Raw genomic sequence first — 25,184 nt, 5'->3', positions numbered from 1 at the left:
TGACTTTATTGTCAAATGCCTGGCATTAGAAAACAACAACAACAACATATCTGAGTTCAGTGTTACCAACTGCATGGTAATTGTAGTTTTGCAAAATAATTTTGTTAGAAACTTAGTTACATACATGTATATACGGTAACAATTTACTGACAGAGTTATTGCCTTGGGTGCGCCATAAGAGGCTGGTCTATGCTATACCCATGAAGATGGGACGGGACGGGATGGGATGATGATGATGATGATGGAGATTTGTTGAGATGACACAGTTGGAGGGATTTTCTGTGATTTATCCAAAGCATTTGACTGTATAAATCATAAAATGCTGCTAGACACATTAGATTATTATGGAATTAAAACCATTGCACACCAATGGTTTCACTCATATCTCATAGGTAGCATAGGTATGCTTGGAAACGGAAGAAACCAGTAGCAGGAAGAACTAAATCAAATTACAGCATATAGACAGCTGCTTACTAGAGTTCTCAGGTACGTCAGTCTTGATTTCAATGTAATCTATGTCATTGCCCCGATATATCTGCCTCCACAGTTCTCTGATTATGGTGTTGATTTCCTTCATCTTCTCCTTGTGGAAGTGGAACATGGCCCATTCTGTGGCTTGGTAGTAGCAATTCAGATCACTTGCAGCTGCTTCCTGTACCTGTAAAACAAAAATGAATTTGGAGCGTACTCCATAATGTACAATGTATTCACTGAATAATTTCAAGCAAAAATTGTTCTGGGGCCAGGTATCGATCGTGTATAGTTCCTGGGGTAGCTCAGTTGGAAGAGTGTTCGCGCGCTAAGCGAAGGGTCTCGGGATCGATACCCAGCCCCGGAACAATTTTTCCTTGAAATTATTCAAACCTGCTTTACAGGGAGCTACTACCTGAAAGCCAGATTTGTACAATGTATTCATTATTATTATTATTATTATTATTATTATTATTATTATTATTATTATTACAGTATTATTTGCTTCTTAATGTCTTATTGTTTGTAATCTGTCAATTAAACTATATCATAGGTATCTACCTGGATATGTATGTTCAAAGAAAGACTTATTAATAGGGTTTGCTATTGTCTGTGGTTTTGCAGACCGGTGCTAGGTTTCGGAACATATACCTGCACAGGGTGAAGCAGTAATTAGGAGAGGGAGAGACCGATTTATTAGCGAAGTGATATCTCCATATTTTTATTACATGTATTCGCGGGGATGTTCTGGCGACTTCGTTAGAATTAGCTTCCTCACACAGGTGTTTCGTCACTTGTCAGCATCGGACAGATTTAGGGCCACCTTGAGCGGGGTTTCCTATAGAGACTCGATGAAGCATAAAACCCTAAAGTTAGACTGGACCCGTGGGAAAGATACTGCCAAGCTTGGGTTTTCCAAAGAACGGGTATTCTTGTGAGATATACAAACTAATTAGATGTTATGGGAAATCCAAAGTTTAAATTTAGAGATGACATATTTCGCGCCCAATAAGAAGAGATCTTGGTCCAGCTTATGAGGTCACTTTGGACCAATAGGGAATAGATTTTAGGCCAGTTAGTGACGTAGTTTTTAACCAATAGGATAGTTAGTTTTAGCGTAGGATAGGTTTTTATAAATAAGGGTGACGGGGAGCGGAGATGAGGACTACTATTCCGCTTCGGAGCGGAGATCATCAAAACAACTTTACATCGTGTCGGCGGCCCTACATACAGGGGAGCATAACTAATGCGTTTGGTGTCGACAGGACTACTATTTCGCTTCGTGTCATAGTGTACTCGACAGAGTATTGAATTTGTAGTATCGGATAGAGCTTATTCAGAGCCGCCATAGAGTCGATACAGAAGTGCGACCAACGATTGAATTATATGTCAGCCGGAAATACATATTCTAGGGTTTACCAAGTGGATACGACAATAAACTTATAGTTTTGAAGTTTACGCTGCCTTTTATTTAAGTAGCCGGCTTGGTATTATTCCCGACATCAACCTGCACCACAACCGTACCTCGGCTACCCTGAGTGAATCTCACGCAACATCGAGACGCACCCACCCTCAAATGGCGCCCAACGTGTGGTCACAATAACCACTCACCCTCAAATGGCGTCCAACGTGGGAACTCAATAACGACAACACCCACAAATGGCGCCCAACGTGGGGCTCGAAGGAAGACAGCTGTTCCAGTGACCGGCCCCGGGTGCGAACACAGCACCAAACAACGAGGAGGACCGGACGGAGCAGTTCAGCCCTGCATAGCCGAGGAACGACGCTGGAAGGCGGGAACAGAACCAAGCCATCGCGACATCACGACAACACTAGAGAAGACAACACGGGGACCACCAGAGAAGGCGACTCGGAGAGGCTGTGGCAAGTATGAATAGAAGACGTATAAATGTGTATATATATATATGTATTTTTTTTGTGTGTGATATTTTGGGGGAAAGAGTGAAATAAATGTATTGCGTAATTTGTTGGAAGTGAGTCGAGTGCAAATACAGGCCTAGTTAGATTATTATTGGGAAAGCAAGCATCGGATAGATGACAGAGTAGCGTATAGATGATACTACGTAGCCATAGGAGTAAAGTAGTTAGGAAAATACGAGAAAGACGAGGAAATAGAAACAAGGGAACCATGGAGCAAAGGAAGGACGAGGAAATTATGGAAATTAGGGAGGAGGTCGAGAATAACGCAGGACAAGAAATAGAGGGAGAGCGAACGGTGGAAAAGCAACAGAGTAGAGACAGTGGCAAAGGGGAAATGACGCTAGAACAGTTATGGGAGCAGATGAGACAATTCATGGAAAATAAATTAGACAACAATTCAAGGGAAAGTAAAGAACAAATAAAGCAAATGGAAAATAAATTAGACAACAATTCAAGGGAAAGTAAAGAACAAATAAAGCAAATGGAAAATAAATTAGACAACAATTCAAGGGAAAGTAGAGAACAAATGAAACAAATGGAAACTAAATTAGAGAATAACTCGAGGGAAAGTAGAGAGCAGATTCTGAGGGAAAGTAGAGAACAAATAAAACAAATGGAAAATAGATTGGGGGAAAGTTCGAGAGAGATTAGAGATCATATTGCAAAATTAGCGGAAAGAGGAAACAAGATGGAGGACAAAATAGAGAAGCTAGAGGGGAAATTAACCGAGAATGGGATCGGAATGGAGAACCAATTGAAGATAGCTATGGATAGGATGTCAGAAAGTATGAAGGATTTAGAAGTTAGAGTTAGAGATAGCGCTACTAGAGAGAATAGCGACCTAAAATCAGCTGTTGAGGAAACGATAGTGGAAAAGGTTCGGGAAATTCAGAATTCGGTGGAAGAGAAAATAGGTGAGATGGATCAGGAAGTGGACGGTCTCAAGCGAGCCATAAAGAATAAAGAAAGGGCGGATAACGAATGTTTGGAAGAATTAAGAAGTAAACTAAACTCAATAAACGACGTACTAAATGGGGGTAGTCCCGCAAATTTAAGCGGACATAGCAGCTCGGACCGTGCAGTTTCTAGACAAGAGGGCACAAGTGAGAGCCCGGCATCAGGTAGCAACATAAATGTAAGACATGTTAACAATAGTGTTGGTGAGGAATGTCAGACCTCACGTGATGACGTGCGTAGTGAGTTGATAAGTGTAAACGACAAGGCATATTTAGGCCGTCCCCAGTACCCCACTCACATTTTGAATGAGATTGGTTACCCTATTTTTGATGAGGTTGAATTTTCAAACCCGCATAACTACATAAGTGAGCTAGAAACGTACTTTAGAGTAAGAGGGGTGCCGGATGACTTAAAAATGACTGTCGTACGAAAGAGCCTAAAGAGCCGACCACTCAACTGGGCGCTAGTGGCCCTAGGGGATAATGTCACTTACGAGGAATTCAGAGAAAAATTTTCGGAGAGATGCTGGGGACGAAGACAACAACAAAGAATTAGGAAGGAAATTAATCAGAGCAGGTTTGACGCGGGAAGAGGCGGCTCTATGATAGACTATTTTCTTGAAATTGTTAAGAAAGGGAAAAGCCTCAATCCGCCTATACCGGATTCAGAGCTGATCCAAACTGTGATTTCGCAGTATCCCGAGAACATAAGATATAATCTGATCGTAGCAGGGCCCCGAGACTACGGGGAAACAATAGATTTATTGACTGCGCTGGATGGTTCGGACGCCACGCACTATGAATGTAGTGGACAGGCAGATTATGAACATGGCAAAGGAAAGGGTTCAAGTCCCACCGACCAGAAAGCGGGGAAGGGGGCAAGTACAGCCTTTTCATCCCCAAGGACAGGAGCCCAAAATCAGAGTAACTGGGGTGGTGACAGGAGCCCCAACAATGCACATAGTCGGTACCATAATGGCCATAACGGAGGGAAAAGTCCCAACAGGGAGAGAAGGAGTGACCCGCCCTTTGGGGGTCCTTACAATAATAGTAGGAATAACCAGAGTAGTCATAACAGGATGAGGAACGATCGAGGAGGTGTTGGTCCCGTGCGTAGGGTTAACCACATACGATGGTACACGGGAAGACAAGAAAATGGAAATAATAGGCTTAGAACCCAACCACACTGGCTAAGGAACAGACATTTCAGACAGGGATTCTGGCAGCCTAATTTTAGCAGGGGACCGCAAAATCGAGGTGATTGGAGGAGACAGGAGCAGGAGAGAGATAGGCGAGACGTCCTACAAGAAATGGCCTCACAATGGTGCAATAGGCCACCTACACGGCGTAACGTGGGACAAAGTAGGAATAGAGACATGAACGGACGTCAGCAAAGTCCGGTCAGAATGAATATGGGCCGGGAGCCTATAAATTGTAGAAATAGAGACGAGGTAGCAGTGGAACCGACTGCATCGCACTCGGGAAATTGCTAGACAGAAGTCTCAAGGGTTCGGAGATTTCTGTAGCTAAGAGCAATAAGTCACTATCAAAAGAATCCACCAACGCGGTAAGCGTAAAGAGACAGAGCGAGATTACTAACCCAGAGTTAGAAAATAATGGGACTTATGTATTGCCTTATATAGATGCTAAAATATTTGGGACAAAGTGTTGTGTGTTGTTGGACTCGGGCTCCACAAATAATGTATGCAGCTTGGAATTTTTTCAAAAGGTTAGGGATTCAGGAAGAAAACTGCAAACGTTACCGATATGTTCACTGTATTGTGCAGGCGCCCTAAGTAAGAAGAAGGAAAAGGTAAAATATCAAGTATGGTTCGAGTTAGAGTGCGGAGACGTGAAATTAAATGCTATTTTTCTTGTGATACAAAGGTTGACTACCGACATCATTATTGGAGTAGAAAGCTTCTATGAATGGCACGCGCTATTAGATTTCAGGGAAAACAGACTAGGGGTTACGGCAGATAACGACAGTGTAGGCCATGTCCCATTCAGTAGGCATAGCTCTAGACCGGAACTAGACGAAAGGACCGCGGGAGAGATTGAATTACAGGAAGAGTTATTTTTTGTAGAGCACCTCAAAATTTGTAAGAATGTAATTATAGAGGTTAATCCGTGGGAAGGTAACGAGGTAACTAGGGGAGTGTGTCAAGTAGACTGCGGAGAATGCGAGTTGTGTATCGGCGAATTAGTCCAGGCGAGACAAATAGGACGTAATCTCATTAGCGGTAGGGCCAGATATTGTAATGAGATTTCGCTTGGCGATCTTAGGCAGGTAGTCGCGTCTAACAATAGGAAGACAGATATTTTCGAAATAGTGAGAGATAAAGTTAACCAGGCACACGGCCTGAGTGAGAGTGAAAGAAAACGCTTAATGGATGTTGTAGGTAGCCATTTAAATGTCTTTTCAGACGCGCCGGGTCTGTGTAGAGTGTATACACACAAAATTAAGGTGGTAGGAATGGAGGAATTTCGGCATAAATGTAGACCCATCCCCCTATCTTTAAGGGATCAGGCAGATGAAGTCATAAATGATATGTTAAAAGATGGAGTTATAGAAGTATCGGACTCGCCTTACGTAAATGCATTGTGCTGGGTTAGGAAGCCCAATGGAAGCTTAAGAGTAACGATCGATGCCCGACACGTTAACTCGTTTTCAGTTAAAGATAATTTCAGGACGGAGTCAGTGGACACTTTGTTAGGCCGTATTAGTGACTGTTCTATATTCACTAGTTTGGACTTGACCAGTTCGTATTGGCAGATTCCGCTTGATGAGGACTCGAGAAAATTCACAGCGTTCCTACATAACGGGAAAGTTTATCAGTATACCCGATGCCCATTCGGCATCGCGAGTTCTGGATCTGCGCTACTAAGAGCACTTGACATAATTTTTGGTGATTCGACGAAAGGTTTTCTGGCACAGTACATTGACGATTTTCTTATATATGGCAATAATGTTGGTAGGCATATTAGAGATATTGATTTTGTACTTACTAAACTGAGAGAGGCTGGTATGACAGTCAAGCTGGGGAAAACAGCATTTTTTAAAGTTGAGACAGTTTTCCTGGGTTACGTAATTTCGTCTGACGGAATTAGACCGGACAAAGAGAGAATTCAGAGCATTTCGAGGATCCCGCCGCCGCGGAACCGGAAACAGGTTCGTAGGTATCTAGGTATCCTACAATACCAGAATCGGTTTCTCGTCAATTATGCTAAGCATGTAGCCCCACTCAGAGCATTGTTGAAGAAGGATACACCCTTCAGGTGGGGGTCGGCAGAGCAGGAAGCATTCGATCGAACGAAACTGCTTTTTGCCGACTCAATTCTGTTGGAAAGGCCTAACGACAGCCTACCTTTTCAGATTTATACTGATGCGTCTTCATATGGATATGGAGCAATTCTATGTCAGACCGATGAAGATAATAAGCGACATGTGATTGCCACAGCTTCTAGGGGACTGTCGCGTACCGAAAGCAACGCATCAATCACGGAACTTGAGATTTCTGCTGTGTACTTCGCACTACAGAAGTTCTGTCAGTATATCTTTAATAGGCAGATCATCATATTTACTGACCATGTAAGCCTAGCGTTTCTGAGTAGATGCAAATTGACGAACTCTAGAATATCTAGATATGTGCACGAAATTTTGGCTCATGATGTGACGATCAAACATATTCCGGGGGCAGACAATATCTTTGGTGATTGTCTCTCTCGTTTGAATTCCAAATCGGGGCTACCGGAAACTATCACCGCCCCCGCGTACGAAATTGCCGTGATGAAAATTGATTCCACGAGGAATGGAGCTCTGACGGGAAAATTTCGGAAAATTGCAGATTTGCAGCAGGAGGATTCCACGATAAGGGCCTTAATGGACAAAGCTAGAGAAATCTCACAGGTGAAAGATGAAGTGTATGGATTGCGCTCTGGTATCTTGTATAAATTGCATGGTAGGGATATCCAGAAGTGGAAGATATACATACCTGCGAGTATGGAGAATGAACTTATAAGTAACTTTCACCTATCTATGTGTCACTCTGGGAGTGATAGGATCATTTTAACTATGTCAGAATCATTTTATATTAAGCAACTGTCAAAGAAGGTTAGAAGGGTAATATCTCGTTGCGAGGTCTGCCAGAGGGCGAAACCTCTAAATGTAAGGTATGACAATGTACCACAGGTCGTTATTAGGGGTAAAAAGAATGAACTTGTAGCAGTGGACGAACACGGTCCAATGCCCACATCGTCCTTCGGACACAGGTACATATTTGTTACGTACGATGTATTCACAAAATTTGTAAAGATTTACCCTTTAAGAAATATCTCTAGTAAATTGTGTGCTGACAAGCTGGTTAGAGATTACATACCGACTTACGGTCCGGTAACAGCGGTGCTCAGTGACAATGTGTCGGTACATAAATCGAAAGTGTTTTGCAAAAGGCTGGAAGATGCGGGTGTGAAGCTGTACAATTGCTCCGCATACTTTCCCAGCGGTAATCCCTGCGAAAGAGCGCTTAGGGATATATCATTGTACCTCCGTATTCTGTGTCACCGAAACCATAAGGACTGGTTTAGGCAATGTGAGGTGATTGAGAGAGTCATGAACCACTCTATCAATCCAACGACCGGAATAGCTCCGATCAAACTTATGTTAGGGATCGATCCCGATCCCATGATAAAGAGTTTGCCGCAGGCAATACAGGAGGGTGAGCCTCCTAGTGATGAACTACTGTGTAAACTAGCTTTCGACCGAATCAGGAAAAAGGCTGAGTATAGACTCGGTAAAGTTAAAAGATATCGCCACAAATGGGAGCCCTCACCCGGCGACTTGGTATTGCTAAGGGACGTGAAGTTATCTTCCGCCCTTAGAGGACGTTACTCACGCATGGAGCTACTGTACAAGGGGCCCTACGAAATTAAGAGTAAATACGGAGACCATACTTTCGAATTGGTAGAAAGGGGAAAAAGTAAACCTGTTGGAAGGTACCACAAGCAACTCTTGCGGCCTTTCAAACAGGAGAGGCTAGGAGGCAGGAATGAGAAAGAGTAGGATGGTTAGTCTCACGCGTACAGCTAGGTGAACCTGTACAGGGCGGCTGATACAACCAAGCACGCAGAGTGTGTAATTGATCAATTAATAAATAAATGTAAATATGTGAATGAATGGTATTGTACATATGTAAATGTGGATATAAATTGTACATTGTTGTGCTTATTGTGTGAGAGTTGTGTACATAGAAAGGCTTGTGAAGATATATGTAATATTTATTGTAATTGTTTGTAGTGACATTGTAATCTCACTGTATTGTAAATAATGTGTTACCGGCTGATAGCGTAGGGGAACTATGAGGCTAGTTATAGGCAGAAAGCGGGGACATCTCATAACATTGGAAACTCTTTCGGGAATTTCCAATGGTTATGTAGATGGGCATTTGAAGCAGTAATTAGGAGAGGGAGAGACCGATTTATTAGCGAAGTGATATCTCCATATTTTTATTACATGTATTCGCGGGGATGTTCTGGCGACTTCGTTAGAATTAGCTTCCTCACACAGGTGTTTCGTCACTTGTCAGCATCGGACAGATTTAGGGCCACCTTGAGCGGGGTTTCCTATAGAGACTCGATGAAGCATAAAACCCTAAAGTTAGACTGGACCCGTGGGAAAGATACTGCCAAGCTTGGGTTTTCCAAAGAACGGGTATTCTTGTGAGATATACAAACTAATTAGATGTTATGGGAAATCCAAAGTTTAAATTTAGAGATGACATATTTCGCGCCCAATAAGAAGAGATCTTGGTCCAGCTTATGAGGTCACTTTGGACCAATAGGGAATAGATTTTAGGCCAGTTAGTGACGTAGTTTTTAACCAATAGGATAGTTAGTTTTAGCGTAGGATAGGTTTTTATAAATAAGGGTGACGGGGAGCGGAGATGAGGACTACTATTCCGCTTCGGAGCGGAGATCATCAAAACAACTTTACATCGTGTCGGCGGCCCTACATACAGGGGAGCATAACTAATGCGTTTGGTGTCGACAGGACTACTATTTCGCTTCGTGTCATAGTGTACTCGACAGAGTATTGAATTTGTAGTATCGGATAGAGCTTATTCAGAGCCGCCATAGAGTCGATACAGAAGTGCGACCAACGATTGAATTATATGTCAGCCGGAAATACATATTCTAGGGTTTACCAAGTGGATACGACAATAAACTTATAGTTTTGAAGTTTACGCTGCCTTTTATTTAAGTAGCCGGCTTGGTATTATTCCCGACATCAACCTGCACCACAACCGTACCTCGGCTACCCTGAGTGAATCTCACGCAACATCGAGACGCACCCACCCTCAAATGGCGCCCAACGTGTGGTCACAATAACCACTCACCCTCAAATGGCGTCCAACGTGGGAACTCAATAACGACAACACCCACAAGGGGCGGCCGGTCCTTACGTGCTCACGTGCTACAGCACATAATAAATATAAGAGAGAAAAAGATTTTTTATTTTGAAAACCTCAAAAATATTAATTTTAATTGCAATAGTTTACATATGTTTCCATTCTTATTGTTAAAGCATTTGAATCTTCCGCCTTGTTACGTTTCATCATTCACCCTCCACTGTAGTGCGAGATGTGCTAAGCACAAGAAAGATGTCCAAAAGGAGGAATGCACGTGCTCCAGTTATCCTTTTCACTTCCCCACAAGCACCGAAAACCTCATGAAACTGCTCTCCCTCTTGTGCTCACAGAAGAGTAGCCAGACAGAATAGCCAACTTATGTATTTACTACCTAAAACTTCAGTTATTAAAATAATGTACTTAATTACAAACATTTCTTTTTTTCTATTAGAAATTTGGTTTTTAGTCGTTTTCAATTCTTCTAGTTCATAAAATTAGACATACATATTTACCTTTGTAAATATATGCATTTTAGCTTTAGCAAAAAAGGGCAGCACTGCTACTTACAGACCTGTTACTAAATCTACGTATTACTCTGTGAAGAGATTTATTAAATCTACATACTTAGACTTCAACAAACAAAATTTGGTAACACAATCCCAAGGGAAAAACTGGAACTCTCTGCATCAAAATCCACAGTTAATTCCCGATTTACCGCGAAAATAGTCTGTAGCTGCATTTAGATTGGCAACAGGCCATGATTGTTTGGCCAAACACCTGCATAGAATTGGAATATATCAGTCCCCTAACTGCCCATTGTGCAACTCAAACCAAGAAATGGATTCGGAACACCTCAAAATCTGTGCTTCAGTGGCTGATCATGATAATATCTTTGAAAAATATTGGAGTGCAAGAGGTCAAATGACTTTATTGTCAAACGCCTGGCATTAAAAAACAACAACAACATATGCATTTTAGCTGTATTCAATTGCGGATTGTCTACTGTTTGAACAAGGGGGTTGGGGATACTAACACGTGGTCGGCACCGGGAAGGCTGCACACAGTCGTGTTTTTCAAATCCGTGTCTAAAGTGAGTGGTTGTTTGCATGGTGTGTTATTTTGTGTTGTTAAGTGTTGTGTTCTTACTTCTCCGAGGTGAGTGCCAGTGTTGGACCACTGACATGAATTCAGTTGACAATTTGTTAAAAACATTATTTTTTTCTATATCTCTAGAAGATAAAATACTAATTAAACAGTTAGGTAGACCGGTTCTCGACTTGAACCCAACACAAAAAGCGAAAGGAGCCGGAAGTCGGGAATACACAAGACAGTTCAATAGGAAAGTTTATGATGCATGTAACTGAATTTTTGGTTGTAATATTAGAAATTCACTCTTCTGCTTTCCTTGTCTTCTTTTCGGAAACAGTGATGCATTTAGCAAGACAGGTGTCAAAGATCTTGGCCATCTTAATTATTTAATTAAAGTCCATGGTGCAAATAAGAAACATATCAACAATGTGTTAGATCTCTCCTTGCTTGGCACAGTTAATATTGTCACAACATTAAGCAGAGCCTACCAAGATAATATTGTAAAACACAACCAACAGGTAGAAAAAAATAGACACATTCTTTCCAGAATAATTGATTGCGTTAAGTTCTGCAGTGCCTTTGTGCTCGCCCTCAGGGGACATGATGAATCTAACAAATAAAAAATCCTGTTTTTTTTTTTTTTTCTTTTAAGGACTCGTAGATCTTATTATCAGCATTGACAATGCCGTAAAAGAACATATGGAGTCAAATAATGTTTTCAAAGGGACTTCGAAAACTATTCAAAACGAGCTGTTAGATTGTTCATTTATTATTATTATTATTATTATTATTATTATTGTAGCACATGCGTTTAAAAAGTCACGAGCCGCCACTGTACCTGCAGATATGATGCAATTATTGTACAATGAATTAAGAGTCAGTGAACTAAACATACGATATCTGAGGGAGAATTACGTATTATGAAGTGAATTTTTAAACACTCATGGCCGGTTTCACCAAGCTTCTTTAAATCAGCACAAACGACTTGTCAACAAATGGATCGTTTAATTTTAACGGAATCTTTAAAAGTTGACTATTTCACCAAGCCTCGTATCTTTAAAATTAACAGGCATTTACTAACGAGGGGATTTTGTACTTGTATCTTGCATGTTTTGTTTTTCATACGACCATGGCTTCGAAATCGCGAATTTCATTGGTTACATATGATCATGGCTGACTTTGTTTGGCATGAGGAAACAATCATAGGCAAACGGGTAAGAGGCAGTAATTTTAAGAACATCTTCCTAAATACAGTATGTTGTCATACCGCAATTAAAAAAAAAAGACAGCTGCTTCCAAATGTAAATAATAGGAATGTAGAGCAGTTAAATTGTAGCTTCTAAAGGAAATCTGAGAAAATTTAGCGGACTACAAGGTCGACAGCTTAAAAATTGATGCCACAATTAATTATATACAAAGCATTCTAAGCAGTTATATTAGGCCTAAATTTAGGATGGGAAATCGCCTCTTCCATAAATTGCATACTACTTTTCCACTGTATTTCATGCAGATTTATTAGTACCCTGTAACAATTTTGCCATGCTTGTGTGGCAGGATTCAGGAGAGGTGTCATTAAATTGGATTTTAAGGGGTATCCATTGTCTCCTAAAAGAAAATCTCTTTGCACCCTTTTCATTTAAAAGGCATCCTCCTTTGGAATGTTGTGCTATCTGTGTAGACCGTAACATTATCTTAAACCGAGAAGAATCTGTTGGAGAGGCGTTAAGTGGGTGATTCCTATCTGTCGTATTCTAACCTATTACAATTTCAATAAACTAGCGCTGAGGTAGTTCTGAGGTAGAAGTGAAAATCGTTGAACTTATAAGGGATTTTTTGTGGTAATGCAGTTGATCGTATATGCAAGGCATAACAAAAAATTAAACTAATCAAACATAACCTGTCACAGATTCGTATGTGCAAGGTGTATAAGCAGAGTACGAAGGAAACTACCTCAGCGCTAGTTTAGCCACAATTTTTCTATATGGAGCATTACATAGGCCTATGAAATTGTTTGAATATTGAAGGAAAAATAGGATCTTCTATTGCAGAATCTTTTGGCTATATTACTGCCAGGATATACGATTGGAACATGTGCACAATCTATGTTGTCTATGACAACATAAAATTTAGCTATAAGCTTATTAGGCCTATAGAAATAATGACTATTGTAATGTTGGTAGTACGTCTGATAATTTATTCACATATCTAGACAATACAGCTTTTGATACCTCGTTCATATCATCAATTACTATTTCAAAACTTCCCGCAACATTATTTTAAAACGAGAAGAATCTGTTGAAGAGGCGTTAAGTGGGTGATTTCTGTCGTATTCTAACCTATACAGCATACCGGTATTCAGTTTCTTCTAGAATCATTACTACTTATTTCCTTAATGTGTAGCTTTCGTGGAATTCTTTATCACTTAAATCTTCAAAATGATTATTCCAAGTGTTATTACAACATATAAGTTCGTCATTATGTTGAAGTTCTAAATAAAGAACTTCATCATCGAATAATTACGTCCGCCATGTTGTTGACTTCTTAACGCATCGTTACTGTTTTAATGCGACGAATAGGTCCTAATAAATTAACGATGAATTTAAAGATGCGTTAGCAATAATGATACTTGGTGAAACACAAAAACTGACTAACGTGTCATTAAATTATTTAACGAGACGTTACAATGATAACGAAGGTTGGTGAAACCAAGCTTCAGTATTCCTTGTCAATCCTGTAAATAAATGAAATTCGCTAAAAATACAACTGAAGCTTGTATTCACAGTATAGTATAATGACAATTCGGGAAGTCTGACAAAAGAAACGAACTATTACTCACAGTAATACATGTTGTATTTACCTTCTTTCTCAGAACCTTCTCGAGATATTCCTGCTGAGCATTTCTGAACATTGGCTTCTTGAGGTCTTGTTGCAAAGTAACAATTATGCGCTTTTGTTCATTCAATCTGCCCTCAGATTGTGCCTTCTGAAATAGACAAAAATAAACCATTTGTAACTTTTTCCTCCCAATCTTACTTTTCCATCAGAACTCGAAGACAGAGAGAACCTTTGAGCCATAGTGAAGTATGAAAGATGAATAAAAGTTTGGAACTTTGTTTCTAGTTGTCCTCTGTCTGCAAAAGTTCAACATACCCTCATCAAAAAAATTATTCATACTTCTCAATAATTCATTTTCTATTTGTAACATTATTTTACCCTTAAAACTAAAGAAAAAAAAAAGTATTTTTTTTTAACAACTTCAAATTAGTGTAACTCTGAAAATATTGAGAATAGGATAAATGTTTATATGACAGTTTTTGCTCGGAATGTCTTCGGAAATAAGCTCCGCAAGTGGCAGCAACTCCTCGTGAATTACCCTGTATGTTTCTGCTTTCGAAGACCTTTTACTCGAGGACAAAATATTAGTTAACTGTTCAATTTTGTGAACATAATAATAATGTACATAATCTAAATAATAGTCTAGTTAAACTAAATGATCATTTTTGTAGATACGACGTATCACTTCCTAGCCATCGATATGACCACTTACTTATTTGGTTATTTAACGATGCTTCATCAACTTCTCAACTACTAGGTTATTTAGCATCAATGGAATTGGTGATAGCAAGATGGTATTTGGCGAGATGAGGCAGATTATCTGCCACAGATTACCTGGCATTCACCTTACGGTTAGGGTAAACTTCCGGAAAAAACCCAATGAGGTAATCAGCATCAAGCAGGAATGGAACTCATGCCCCAGCACAATTCTAAATCAGGAGGCAAACGCGCTACTGCCTGAGCTATGCTGGTGGCTCACTACTTATTGGTTGAATAAAGAGTAAGTAGGACAGGCAGTTACCCTACCTCGGTATTGATGGCTTCCTCCTCCTTCTGCAGTTGTGTTTTTTCAGTCCAGAAGTTTTCATGGTTCAGGTTACCAAGTTTAGATTCAAGCTCCTTGATCTCATCCTTCAGAACTTCCGCCTCTTCTCCTTTTTTCCGTAATTTCAGGTTGTCTAACAAGTCCCGTTCCTTTGTCTGGAAAAGAAACATTTCACATTGTCTACAAAAATCTGTGCTTCATTGGCTGGTCATGATAATATCTTTGAAAAATATTGGAGTGCAAGAGGTCAAATGACTTTGTTGTCAAATGCCTGGCATTAGAAAACAACAACAACAACATTGTCTACAAACATTTATCACAAGACCTGCAATCAAAAAGTAACACATATATTCTTTTAGGGAATAGAGGTATGAAAATATTGCAATTGCGATAAATGTGATAAAAATAAGAGTGTGTTTTGCTGCTTATTCAGTTTTCTTTACATTTAATCACAATGCAACTCTTTGAAGCCAGGTTATTATTGCGAATTAATGCTATAAATGGATATTACCACAATAAATTGTATTTTCAGTGAAATTCAGAAATTTTGGAGAATGCGTGATCTTATTTAATTTCAGTTTTAATAAATTTTTATGATTTTCTTTCGTTCAGGACGTGCCAGGAACTTCGTTTTTGTGGATTCTGGCATATTCTGAACAGTGCATGTGCAATTCTGATCTTTGCGTTCATTTGTTACGAGCACGTGGACCAGAGGGTATAATTCTGATACTCTCTGACATGGAAATGGTTATCATTCTCGAGCAGGGGTGAAGAGAAGTACCAGCTGTTGTTGATTTTCAAATTACAATAATAGTAGGTCGTTATTGAATTTAAACACAAACAATCATTAAATCAGCATAATAACACACTCGAGGTTAAATGATTGTCATCTTATCTTTGCGCTGCATTTATGTACTAACACCATCCAGCCGATATTGATATATTAGTGCAAAACATGAGGTGTCTGTGATATGTTCAATTTGGACCAGGACCTATTCAAATTATCGAAATTTCGAATTCAGTGGGAGACAGGGATGTAAGCAAGAAAACCATGCTTTATCCCCTCCACAAATTTTGTGTAAAATGGCTCATACAGAGACAACATTGAGGTCGTTATTTGCAGAATTAAAAGAGAAACTGTTTTTAAGTTGGGCGTATGAAACAAAATGAGGTTACAATGATAGGAGAGATGGCGGTGCACAACTTCTAATCACTAAATTATGCACCAAATATGCCTGGGGTAAATCCCAAATCTTTCCGCAGTGCATATGAAGGGAAGGCTTATGTCACTGTTGATAGTGATTCGTCCGTCGGATGGGAAAGTTAAGCCTGGCGGCCCCCTTGGTGCTATTCGACAAGAGTAGGCTATGCTCCGGCACCAGGTTTCCCCTTCTCCCTTCCTCACCTTTACCATTATCCTCAATCACTCCCTACACTACATTTACACGAACACTCAACATACACTCACCCTAGTACACGAAATAACTCTTCACACAGATACACATCATGCACAACGTGGCCAGCCGAAGTGGTGTGCAATTTGAAAATTGGTCACAGTTCTGCCATCTATCCACAGTATGCAGAATCCGAATCACGCAAGTGAAAGTGGGTAGGCATTGGAAAAAGATCTCCCCCCCCCTCTCTCTCTCCAAGCAGAGCAGCCATACTTTCCACATGATAAAATATGAAAGACAAACCTATTAATTTAGTACTTACTTCGAATGTTTCATTGTAGAAAATAAAATAACGAAATTTCGTGACTGATAAATGTATGAATCAGTGATATTTGTAAAAGAGAAAAAAAAAAACAGCATTTAACACAAAATTGCCACATTCGCAAAAAACGGACAAAATGAGCAAAACTGGTGACAAAGCGCAATACGTAAAAAGTGTCTACAGAATGAGTGTTCTTCATACCTATAAAAATTTTAATTCTCTGACGCAATTCGTGAAAAAATCATACGCGAAAATTGGAGGCCTAAGAGTAACACATCCATCTGTTAACTCATTCACTCACTGCTCACCCCAGAAAATGAACCCACATTAAAATAACACTGTAGTTTGAGGCAAAACATAAAAACGTTTAAGAATTTAATATTTACCTTTTGTTTGGATAGTTCAGAATCCAAATTACCAATCTTCGCACTAAGATCTCGTATTGAGTTTGTAGTAGTGTCCTTTATTGTTTTCAAATCAAGCAAAGATTGTGTAATTTCATCCAACTTATTTTCTACACCACGCTTCTTAAATTCCTTGATGTTACTCTCATATCTTTCTATTTCTTCAGTTTGCTTCAGATACTCTGTAATCTAATGAAAAACAAAATGATGACCATTATTAAAATAATTATACATTTCCACACAAACGATTAGAGAAAACACGGGAATTTTACTTGGAGCAAGTAAGGAGATAGCTTTGGAAGTAAACCCAAAAACCGAAGTATATGATTATGTCTCGTGATCAGAACTTAGTACAAAATGGAAATATAAAAATTGGAAATTTATCCTTTGAAAACGTGGAAAAATTCAAATACCTGGGAGCAACAGTAACAAATATAAATGACACTTGAGAGGAAATTAAACGCAGAATAAATATGGGAAATGCCTATCATTCAATTGAAAAGCTTTTGTCATCTAGTCTGCTTTCAAAAAAGCTCTGAAAGTTAGAATATATTACTGGTTGTTCTGTATGGTTGTGAAACTTGGATTCTCACCCCGAGAGAGGAATAGAGGCTATGGGTGTTTGAGAGTAAGGTGCTTAGGAAAATACGTATTTGGGGCTAAGAGGGATGAAGTTACACAACGCAGAACTGAACCGTATCATATTTTTCATTTAATATAATTATGAATATTAAATCCAGACTTTTGAAATGGGCAGAGCATGTAGCACGTATGAGTGAATCTAGAAATCTGTATAGTGTATTAGTTGGGAGACCTGAAGGAAAACGACCTTTGAAGAAGCCGAGAAGTAGATGGGAGGATAATATTAAAATGGATTTGAGAGAGTTGAGATATGATGCTAGGAACTGGATTAATCTTGCTCAGGATAGGGGTGGACTTATGTGAGGGAGGCAATGAACCTCCAGGTTCCTTAAAAGTCATTTGTAAGTATACATTTTCATTCTGTAAATCTATAACACAGTTTCAGTTTAAGTTTAGGGTAAACAGTAAGCTGGAATGTACGTTAGTCTCTTAGATACTGTATTTACTTAACATAAAGTGTAAACCACACTCAAGCAGCTTGAAATCTATACTGTAATAGAGACACATCATACAGAAATCTTAGATCTATACCTGTGTCTGTTCTTTCGCTATCTTCTCCTTGTTTTCCTGCTTCTTTGAATCCTTTTCTTTGACAGCAGTTTCTAAATTCTTCTTTGATTTTGCCAGACTCTCCCTCAGTTTATCAACCTCGTCATTGAGAACAGCTTCTAGTCCTTGCAGCTCCAATTGTTTCTCTTCCAACTGTTCGCGCTGTTTTTCTGCACCCTTAATCTGCTCATACAATGAAGGTATTAGTGGTTACAGATTATGCCATCAATAATGGGAAATTCAACACCAATACTAACAAGCTGAATAGATCTCTTGGATATGGAACAACAAGTTTTGATGGAGAAATCACTGCAATAAGTGAAAGTCTCAGGAATCTTCTATGCCACATCAATAAATTTAAGAATGCAGTTATATTGTCAGACTTCAATGCAGGTATTCTATCAATACTCTCTAGATACATACCTTCATCTCAAACAGCAGAAATAACTAAAATGTTCTCCCAATTAATATTACTCAATAAAAGAATTGTATTCCAATGGATACCATCCCAATATAGAATCCTGGGAAACGAGAATGCAGATGCTTTAGCAAAAAAGGGCAGCACTGCTACTTACAGACCTGTTACTAAATATACGTATTATTCTGTGAAAAGATTATTAAATCTACATACTTAGACTTCAACAAACAAAATTTGATAGCCCAATCTCAAGGAAGAAAGTGGAACTGTCTGCATCATAATCCACAGTTAATTCCCGATTTACCACGCAAATCGTCTGTAGCTGCATTTAGATTGGCAACAGGCCATGACTGTTTGGCCAAGCATCTGCATAGAATTGGAATATATCAGTCCCCTAACTGCCCATTGTGCAATTCAAATCAAGAAATGGATTCGGAATACCTCAAAATCTGTGCTTCAGTGGCTGACCATGATAATATCTTTGAAAAATATTGGAGTGCAAGAAGTCAAATGACTTTACTGTCAAAAGCCTGGCATTAGAAACAACATACTATGAGGGTCATTTTATGTCATGGCAACTATTATATCAGCCAATAAAGCTGCACGAATTGAAATTCACTATATGCGATTGAAGGTCATTGGAATGTGCTTCTCCATGCTAGTACTAAATTAGGTCCGGGTACAGGAGGCAATGGTAAGGGAAATTGAAAGACGCGTAAATAGAAGCTATTGTTTTATTATGCATAAAAGGAAATAAAGTACATTACTCACAGCTAACACCCTTCAAAATAATCCCCCAAGCCTTTCACACATGTTTGCCAATGATGATGCAGGTGTTGAATACCATCGGCTGTGTGCGATTTGTCTAAACGCTGTTAAGATGTCCTCTCTGTTTGCAAATCACTTCCCATGCAGTGGCTTCTTCAATTGCAGAATGAGATCAAAGTCACATGGACTGAAATCAAGCGAGTAGGGAGGATGTTCCAACACACTATCATCCAATGCTTCTCATAGCTCAGAATGACACTTACGAGCATTTCCACCAAGAATAATTGCAATTTTCACATATGACCACTGCTCAACTTTACTTACATCCACCTTGGAAAACAGCCTCTAGCACACAAACTTTTGTATGTGCTGTGAACTAGTCACCAATGCACACAGATGTAATCTGGCAGTGGCATCCCGTACAGTGTATAACAGGTTTTCGAATGTATATATTGAACTAACTACATTTTCAGTTATTCAGAAGATATAACATAGTTGCCTTGATTTATGAAATGACCCTCGTAGAACACTATCTTCTTATTTGTGTACAACATTTATACAACACAAAAAAACTTTTAAAGTTAAAGTAAATGAATCAGTTCAAAATAGAATGTTACCCAATTGCTCCTCCTCAAACCCATACAAAAAATACAAAATTCAAATTATTATCACTGATGCAAGAATTGAGAACTGTATTAAGGGGGTGGCAAACTGGGCACTTGCCTAGGACGGTAGTTATTAAGGGGCAGCCATAAAAGAGGAAGATATAACAGCGCTCAACCTCCCAAGAATCTACTGGAATGCTAGACAAACAGGAAAACACCTAGAGTCACAACCAATGAAATAAAAAAATAATAATTCAGGAACTACTGAGACAAGTGTATAATAACAACATGCATGTATACCTTAAGCTGTTCTTCTGTCAGCTGATTCTTTTCCTCCTTCAACCTTTGAACTCTGTCTGTGTGATTTGTTAACTTGTGCTGCAATTCTTCCAATGTACGACGAATTCCATTCACCTCAGATTTCAACTTTTCTTGATCATTCAGGGCTTCTTGCATACTTCTTGATGAATCTGTAACCACAAGTCATTTAATAAATATTTCGTCATTGTCGTCCTCATCGCCACTACCACCTCCATCCTGTCAAATGTCATGCCTCTTATGGGCTCTATATTACTGAATCCTCCCACCTTTTGAGAGGTATTTGTAGATTTAATTTTTCTTTTGGTTTATAATTTAGTATTCATTTTAGTATTCTTCCAGAATTCGTTCTTACAAGAAGGTAGCAACCCCACCATTGGACTTTACTCCTTTTGAGTGATAGTCATCCCAGTACAATTATAAAACTTAGCTTAATCAATAAGCTAAAACAATTGCTTAAAACAAGAGAAACATTTTCAGGAAAATGTGATAACTGAATACTCGACCTGGAATAAGGGTTTAACTGAAATGATGGAACAATGTAACGTAGACCGATCATTATCAACAGGCAGGCTGCACCCCCTGGAGGTCCGCAGAGCAGTAATGGGGAGCCGCAAACAAAATAACGTTCTTGTTCTTCTTCTTCTTCACTTCATGGTATAGGCAATCAAATGCTTGTTCCGTCTTCAAAGTTCTCCAGCCATCGTTTCCTAGGTCTGCCCACCGATCTTCTTCCTTTAGAATGATATTGTATTATTTGTTTAGTAAGTCTGGTATCTGGCATTCTATCGACATGTTCTTTCCAATTTTGTTTAAAATCTTTTAATCTGTCGTTTATGTTAAAAATTTCTAACTCTTCTCTTATGTTTTCATTTGTTATTAAGTCTCTCTTCGTACATCCCTTCACATTTCTTAAAAATTTCATTTCTATCGTCTGTATTTTGCTTTGTTGCTTCTTGGTTAATGTCCAAGTCTCACTTCTGTATGCCAGCGTAGGTACAGCCATGACTTTATAAAACTTTAATTTTGTTTCTAAATGTTCTATTAATTGTTCCACATACTCTTTGAAAATTACATATTTCATTGTCCACGTCATATTCTTTGTCAAAACCAACATCACTTCCCAAATAATTAAAATGGCTTACCTGTTCTATGCAGCAGTTATTTATAGCTATTTTTGTTTTAATCGGTTCCTTCCCTATAAATGCCATTACCTTTGTCTTTATTAGAGAAATTTTCATATTATATTGTTCACCAATCTCATTAAGTTTAAAAATAGATTTTTGTAGGGCAGACTCACTATTCTGAATAACAACTAAATGATCGGTAAATAACAACATATTTAGAAAGTTATTCTTTGAAATTTGAAAACCTACATTCACTATATGATGAAAGAGTGATGGAATGGAGAAAAATTCTCTCCGGCGCCGGGATTTGGACCCGGGTTTTCAGCTCTACGTGCTGATGCTTTTTCCACTAAGCCACGCCGGATACAACCCCGACGCCGGTTAGAATCATCTCAGATTAAGCTCCATCTCTTGGGTTCCCTCTAGTGGCCGCCCTCTGCACTACGTCATAGATGACTATGAACGCAGGACCGAAGTCCATACATGTGTTGAGGTGCACTCGAATGAGGTGATTTATTACGCATATCATATATATTTTGATGTACCGAAGTACATATGATATTTCCATGCAGATATTCTGCGTCATCATCTGTATCCGGCGTGGCTTAGTGGATAAAGCATCAGCACGTAGAGCTGAAAACCCGGGTTCAAATCCCGGCGCCGGAGAGAATTTTTCTCCGTTCCATCACTCTTTTATCATATGATGACGCAGAATATCTGCATGGAAATATCATATGTACTTCGGTACATAAAAAAAAAATATATATATACTACATTCACTAGTTATTTCCACTTCCTCCCTAGGTCGTCTTGTAGTTAGGTATTGAATTACCAAGGGCTAAAGGAAGATAACCTTGAGTAAAAATTACAGGAAGTCATGAACCGTGAGAAGGCAATTCCTTCACATGACTTACTCGTAATGAGGAAATTTCCTTACTCGAAATCTTCAAAGAATTCAGCCAGACGGATTTAATAATTTTTTTAAAGGTATTCTATGAAAACTTAAACATAAGATTACTTTTCATTAAAGAAAGACATAACTGAATCTTTCTTTTTCTTTTCAAATTGTTATATAATTTCATATTACTCTGTTGTGCATTCTGCTCCAGTGTTTCACACCTTTTGGATGTCTCCCTCTCAACCTCATATTACTTTAAGTCCAACGCTCTGGCCTTGGTGTAGAATGTTGAACACAGCAGTGTGAAATCTGGTTTATTTTATAAACATTACAAAGATCTTAACAGATTCGGATTAGGTCATTAGGATATAGTTAATTAATGTAGGTCTGGAGTATACTTTGTCTTTTCGGGATTTACTTCCAAACCTATCTCTTTACTTGCTTCAAGTAATTATTATTTTGTTCGCGGCCTCATTAAGGGAGGAAATATGTGAAACTTTGAAACCCTGAAACCCTTTTGTTCCTGATCGGTAGGGACCGGATTTTTATGTAATATCAAGGTGTGAAATATGTACATATTTGTGTAAGAAAAATAAGCTGAATATGTACCAAAATATGTAAAATCATGAAAATATTTAATATCAATATGTGGCAGCTCCTCCCTGTAAGAAACAAGTACCTACTAAAATCTCAAACTATAGGCGTTTACAAACTGTTGTTTGCCTGGAACTAAGGACGTTATGTTTCATGCCGAAATATATATTTTCTTGGGTAGGTAAAAAGGCTTTTTAAATCTGTGTATTTCAAATTGTAAACTTCTCTAACAGAAGTTTTTTTTTTTTTTTCTTTTAGAGAAGTAAAAATAAATAAACCTCCTAAATATGTAGATTTATGTAACATCAAGCCATAATATGCAAAGTGGGGTAAATATGTAAAAATATGTAGTATCAAATTTGATTATATTAATGGTAATTACAAGATTCGCAAAGATTTGTTATTTATATACGGTTAGGTTGAAAGGAATATAATATGTAATTACATAAAAATCTGGTCCCTACTGATCGGCAAGGTTCGCCGTAATATTTAAACTAAATTTCCATCTGTATAAAAACAGAGCATAATATCATAAAATGCTAAGTTCGAGTTGCAATACAGGAATGAGAAAATGAGACAAATGGAGAGATATCCACTTACTTCCTGCTGGCAGTCTTGCCTCCAACCGTTCAATTTCCTTCTGTGTTTTCTGCAGGTCTGCGTAGTGCTGGTCCAAGAGCACGACGTCTGGCTGCACTTTTTCTGCCATCTCCTTGTCAGCCTGCGGTTCAAACAAACTCGACTCCAGTTGCTCCACTTCACCCCGCAGCTGTGCGATCCTCTTTTCCATCTGTTGTAACTCAGTCCTGAAACACATGCCAATGTAATCACAAACCAGAAACCTTTCACCAACAGTCTAATTTGCAAGTATGCTGGTGATAGAAACAGAAGTACAGCAAAACTTCTTTTAATATTTCACGCTAATGCATTTGTCATACATACTCTTTTCTTTTTTTTTCTGGGGTCCTGGCAAAATTCCTATGCTTTCTTTCTTTATTTATTTATTTATACTGGCAGAGTTAAGGCCATAGGGCCTTCTCTTACACTCTGCCAGGTCACAAAGTATACAATCCGTGAAAAATTTAACAAAAAGTTAAAGAATAGAATACTAACATATTATAAAAAAATAACGATAATCTATACTAGGCCTAATAATAAATCTGTAGCCAAAATTTTTCTGGTAATTTTCGATTTTCCAAAAATAATTGGTGTTAACATGTATAATTAACCATCCTGAAACCGAAAATCGCTTTTTTGAAATTTTTGTTTGTATGTCTGTCTGTCTGTCTGGATGTTTGTTACCTTTTCACGCAATAATGGCTGAACCGATTTATATGAAAACTGGAATATAAATTAAGATCGTTGTAACTTAGATTTTAGGCTATATGGCATTCAAAATACTTTATTTAAAAGGGGGTTGTAAGGGGGCCTGAATTAAATAAATCGAAATATCTCGCTTATTATTGATTTTCATGAAAAATATTACATAACAAAAATGTCTTTAAAAATAATTTCCGATAAGTTTTATTCTATACAAAATTTTGATTGGAATGATATTTAATGAGATAAATGAGTTTTAAAATTACAATAACAACGCATCTAAGGAGCTGTACTGAAATAAAAACAAATGACTTCGTTTATAAGGGACTTTGGACAACAACAATCAAAAGCTATTAAACATAGCCTAAGAAAATGTTTCTGTGTTTGTATGAAGTAATATCGGAAGCTAATTAATTGTTTAATTATTATTTCACCATTGGAAAGTGTAGTTTCTCTAGATGGACATAATTCTACAATGTTATTGCAGTAACTTCTGAAACATAAAGCAAGTAATAGAAAGTATACACATTAAAACTAAATGATAAGTCAATCTTTATTAAACTATGGTTGCATGTAATAAGAATTAAGAAACATGTTAAAGAAATTGTCATTGCACCAAATGATTGCTCTCTGGACCAAAATGACCGCATTTTAATTATTTAAATACAATTTAAATTAAGTAACATATTAAATGATTTATCCTTCTATGAAACGCGAATGTTCCCTGGATCAAACGTCCTATTTTAATTATGTAATTACTTTATATTTATTTATAACAGGTGCAGCGGAGCGCACGGGTATGGCTAGTAATAATAAATCGACACTAAACAACATGAAAATAATACAATAGAAAAAAATAGGAAGTAAAATACATTGAAATATAGTAAAAGCAACTCATTTAGTATAAATAGTTAATATGAAGAACATAAGGAAGAATATAACACAATGGAATGTAATAAAATAATAAAAAATAAAAGAAATATGAAAATTAAATAAAATTCACAATAAAAAGGGTATAATTATAAATTCATATGGTGATCAAGAGAACAAAAAAGGGGAAAGGAAGAAAAAAAAAATCATC

At 38.2% G+C, this 25,184-nt stretch overlaps 1 protein-coding gene across 6 annotated transcripts in view; it reads right to left on the bottom strand.

The window, feature by feature from the left end:
- rad50 (DNA repair protein rad50) overlaps positions 1–25,184 on the bottom strand; it is a 394,123-nt gene that overhangs the window by 13,988 nt on the left and 354,951 nt on the right. For all 6 annotated transcript variants that reach the window (XM_069832697.1, XM_069832701.1, XM_069832699.1 and 3 more), the window contains 7 exons: positions 23,384–23,589; positions 20,147–20,316; positions 18,038–18,238; positions 16,847–17,053; positions 14,726–14,899; positions 13,722–13,847; positions 475–658 (listed from right to left, as the gene is read on the bottom strand). In XM_069832697.1, the coding sequence (XP_069688798.1) occupies positions 475–658; positions 13,722–13,847; positions 14,726–14,899; positions 16,847–17,053; positions 18,038–18,238; positions 20,147–20,316; positions 23,384–23,589 (1,268 nt within the window). The remainder of the gene's footprint in view (positions 1–474; positions 659–13,721; positions 13,848–14,725; positions 14,900–16,846; positions 17,054–18,037; positions 18,239–20,146; positions 20,317–23,383; positions 23,590–25,184) is intronic.

The sequence above is a fragment of the Periplaneta americana genome, chromosome 8 (assembly GCF_040183065.1).
Source record: "Periplaneta americana isolate PAMFEO1 chromosome 8, P.americana_PAMFEO1_priV1, whole genome shotgun sequence".
Taxonomy (NCBI): Eukaryota; Metazoa; Arthropoda; class Insecta; order Blattodea; family Blattidae; genus Periplaneta; species Periplaneta americana.
The sequence above is the reverse complement of the archived record's forward strand: the minus strand, read 5'-3'. Positions and strand labels throughout refer to the sequence as shown.